This window comes from Neomonachus schauinslandi, unplaced genomic scaffold, assembly GCF_002201575.2.
Source record: "Neomonachus schauinslandi unplaced genomic scaffold, ASM220157v2 HiC_scaffold_2873, whole genome shotgun sequence".
Classification (NCBI taxonomy): domain Eukaryota; kingdom Metazoa; phylum Chordata; class Mammalia; order Carnivora; family Phocidae; genus Neomonachus; species Neomonachus schauinslandi.
The window spans coordinates 1-4,426 of record NW_025411562.1 but is presented as its reverse complement, the minus strand read 5'-3'; the positions used below and the strand labels follow the sequence as shown (position 1 = coordinate 4,426).

At 40.9% G+C, this 4,426-nt stretch overlaps 1 protein-coding gene across 1 annotated transcript; it reads left to right on the top strand.

The window, feature by feature from the left end:
• Nucleotides 1–2,954: 2,954 nt before the first annotated feature.
• On the top strand, nt 2,955–4,421 carry LOC123323942 (protocadherin gamma-B1-like; the record flags this gene model as incomplete). Its single annotated transcript, XM_044912472.1, has 1 exon — nt 2,955–4,421. A coding segment is annotated over exon 1 (1,467 nt), but the record flags the coding sequence as incomplete, so codon positions are not given.
• Nucleotides 4,422–4,426: the final 5 nt, after the last annotated feature.

Here is a 4,426-nt window from a genome sequence, read left to right as displayed (position 1 = left end):
GCCCAACTACGCGGACACGCTCATCAGCCAGGAGAGCTGTGAGAAAAGTGAGTCCTTCCTGGTATCTCAAGATTTACTGGAAACGAAAGGAGACCCCAACCTACTTCAGGTAAGTTTATTTCTTTCTTGGAATACTATGAAGAACAATTATGCCAGTGTGGCTAATATAAAGATTTAATGCACATTTATTTGAAAATAAAACAATGTGGTAGTCCTTAGTTCTGTTGCTTAAGTATCTGTTTCTTCTTCTGGGCCTATGGTAGAGCTGATCTTCCTGACCTGGTTATGACTGAATGGGCCTAAGTAACCAGTTCTGGCCAATATATTGTAAATGCAAGTAATATGTGCCTCTCCCTGGAGGAAGCTCCTGTTGGCATTGTAAGAATTTCCAGATCTCTAAGTTATTTTTTGAAATTGTGACTGTTGCTTCTACCTGAGTGCTTGAACAACTATATCAAGAGAAGATCTCTGTGGTTGTAATACATTGGTGTGTATACCTGTGATAAATAGACTTTTTTTCATTTTAACTTCTTGTGATTTGAAATTTGTCACTCCAACCTACTTAGCTTATCCTGACTGATATAAATAAAAATATAAATATTAGGTATTTTAGGCTCCTGTAAAATGATGCTTGCTCTTTCCAAGCCAGGCCACACTCTTTTCATCTCAATGACATAAAAACTGTTGAGTAAAAATATATACAGCTTGGTCAAGTGGTTTTACCTGGCCTGTATTCCCTACTGTGTATACCTAAAGTATGTTTGGGTGTATGTGTGCATTCATATTGATTTCAGCCTTTTGTCTGAAGGTGGGGAGGTCAATTGCCTAAACTGATATGAGTCTTGGAGGGACATTTCTTGTCCTTTGAGAAGGATTTTAAAAAATGCAAGGAGATATGTGTCAGCCTCAGCAGGACATTTCCAGATCAGCTACTCCAACAATAAAATAGAGTCCTACAACTTTCTTGAGCCAGAAATTGTTGGCCCATTTTGAAATTTATGAAATTATTTTCACCTATGAAATCACCTCAGAGAGTCATCCAAAATGAGACCAAAATATATTTCATTAGATTTCAAATAAAGGAACATCTCTCTCCCTAAATATACTAGAAAGAGATATATTCAAGAGTGTGAGATGCAGGGCTTGAGCAAAATAACTGAGAGCAGGGAAAGGTGTATTTTCATTCAAACATGCAAATACATCACAGAAAAAAGGCACATGATCTTCAAAATGTCTTCTTTAAGGAAAAATCTTTATGATGTGATAAAGTGATATTAGTATCACTTTCCCCATAATGAGAAAAATTACTAAATGGGTAGTGCCGGGGAATTTTAGATGCTCAAAGCGAATTTTCTAAGAATCTTGATAAAACAAAGCCTAAATGTTGTCAAAGTGTACAGAGAGTACAAAGGCAGTACAATTTCCATCTACTTGTATAGATAATGAAAGGTCTCAGACATTCCATTTCACTAAAAAGGATTTTCTTAAGGATGGGCAAGAATTCATTACAATAGAAAGGGGAACAGCAAAAGGAACAGAAAATATAAATTCATGACGTAGAGAAAACAATGAAAATAATGTCTTAGGAAAACAGATAATAGTCTGTTCTGACTGGAGTGTAATGTGAGTATGTATTATTCTACTGCAAAACAGTAGAATAAATCATTACATTGGTATCTAATTTGGTAGTGCATTTGAAATAAAGGTATTTGTTTTAGTTACCCAAGATGAGTTCAAGATTACAGGTTAAGTTCCAAAATTGAGTATCTAAGGACTCTCAACACCTCTCCAAGATTTACCAGTGATCAAGTCAAATTCATTATACTTATTAATGGTATAAATCAGCTGGAGCTGAGTATTGGCATTATGGAGTATTGCATATACATTCATATAGTAAAAAGCACTGATTTCATAAAAATAAATATGGCATTCACAAGATTGAGCTGTATAAAAGCATGTGTACTAAATTGGTCTAACTTTTAAAAAAGATTTTATTTATTTATTTGACAGAGAGAGACACAGCGAGAGAGGGAACACAAGGAGGGGGAGTGGGAGAGGGAGAAGAAGGCTTCCCACGGAGCAGGGAGCCTGATGCAGGACTCGATCCCAGGACCCTGGGATTAAGACCAGAGCCAAAGGCAGATGCTTAATGACTGAGCCATCCAGGTGCCCCTAAATTGGTCACTTTAACAAAATATCAGGCTGTGCTGTACTTAATGGGAAGATTTCCTATGCTTTTAAAAAATGAGCAATACATTAAAATAAGTCTAGGGTCTTTATTCACTCTTTTTTTGCAGACTGTATCTTTGGAAAATATTACTGAATTGATAAAGTATTTATGGAGAGAGTTAAAATACTGTATTAGGGAGGTTCTGGATTGTACAAAAATGTAAAGATCATAGTTCACTAAAATGTGGATAAAAAGCCAGTAACTTATTTGGTTACATCCATACTAGCCATGCCAGTGTTCATAAATACAGTGAAATAATTGATATTTTTGCCCCCAAAACTGAAAAACTAGTTGTAAGCCTGGTGAAATTTTTTAATGCAAAAAAGAATGTAAAATGATAGCAACGCTTATGAAATGATAAAAAGTAGAACATATCAAATTTAGAGGGAAAATATGAATACTTGGTTTTTCCAACAATTAGACAAGGTACATACAGATTCAAGAGCTTACAGGTTGAGGGTAAATGGCTGGACAATATGCAGTTCTCCCAGACAACCTCCGGGCGCCGCTGTTGACCAAAGGGAAGAAAGGTTCTCAATTCTGCGGGAGAGTTGGGCAGTGTTTTCCAGCTTTGACCTGCGCACATCAAAACGCGGAGGCGGCGCCTGTGCACCCACCAACGCCAGTCCTACCCTCAAATCACAAAAGTCCAGGTGCTGGCACTGATTTTTTTTTAAACATCCCAGAGACATCCTGAAAAGAAGCTTCCCAGGGAGTTCAAAAAATGCAAAGAAGCTCCAGAAAAGCTGAACCGATGAAAATTCAGGTACTGTTTCTCTTCCTGCTGTCTTTGTTGTGGGGGGCTATCTCCCAGCAAATCCAATACGCTATTCCGGAGGAGCTGGCCAGGGGCTTGCGGGTGGGGAACCTCGCCAAGGACCTGAAGCTCAGTGTCCAGGAGTTGTCAGCTCGAAAACTGCGGGTTAGTGCAGAGAATTTCTTCAGTGTGAGTGCAGAAAGTGGGGATTTGCTAGTGAACGGTAGGATAGATCGAGAGGAAATTTGTGGGAGGAAATCTGAGTGTGCACTAGAATTTGAAATGGTTGCTGAAAATCCAATGAATGTTTTCCACGTGATTGTTGCAATCCAAGATATTAACGACAATGCACCGCGTTTCACCGCAAAAGGCATTGACTTGGAAATCTGCGAGTCAGCCTTACCAGGTGTAAAATTCCCTCTGGATTCTGCACAAGATGCAGATGTAGAAAGTAACTCACTGAAGATATACACTATCAACTCCAGTGAACACTTCTCTGTGATAACGAAGGAAAGTCCTGATGGAAGTAAATACCCAGAATTACTGCTGGAAAAACCTCTGGACAGAGAACAGCAGAGCTCCCACCAGTTAATCCTGACCGCCATGGACGGTGGAGACCCTCCACTAAGTGGCACCACCCAGGTCCGGATTCAGGTCACCGATGCCAATGATAATGCTCCAGTGTTCAGCCAGGAAACGTACAGAGTTAGCCTCCAAGAAAATGTGCCCTCGGGGACCTCTGTGCTCCAAGTGATGGCCACTGACCAGGATGAGGGTGTTAATGCAGAGATCACCTATGCCTTCCTCAGTGCCCCAACAAGTACCAGCCTCCTCTTCAATCTCAATCCAAATACTGGTGACATTACAACCAATGGTACATTGGACTTTGAAAAGACAAGTAGATATATGTTGGTTGTAGAAGCCAAGGATGGAGGGGTGCACACGGCTCACTGTAATGTTCAGATTGAAATTGTTGATGAGAATGACAATGCCCCAGAGGTCACATTGATGTCCTATTCTAACCAGATTCCCGAGGACTCAGACCTTGGGACTGTAATAGCCCTCTTTAAAGTGAGAGACCGGGACTCTGGGCAAAATGGTCTGGTGACCTGCTATATTCAGGAAGACATTCCCTTCAAATTAGAATCCACCTCCAAGAATTATTACAAGCTGGTGATTGACAGTGCCCTAGATAGGGAGCAGATGGCGGAGTACAATGTCACCATCACAGCCACTGACAAGGGCAAGCCCTCCCTATTCTCCAGTACAAGCGTCACCCTACACATCAGCGATATCAACGACAACGCGCCGGTTTTCCACCAGGCCTCCTACGTGGTCCATGTGGCCGAGAACAACCCTCCAGGGGCTTCTATTGCGCAAGTCAGCGCCTCCGACCCCGACCTGGGGCCCAACGGTCGCGTCTCCTACTCCATCGTGGC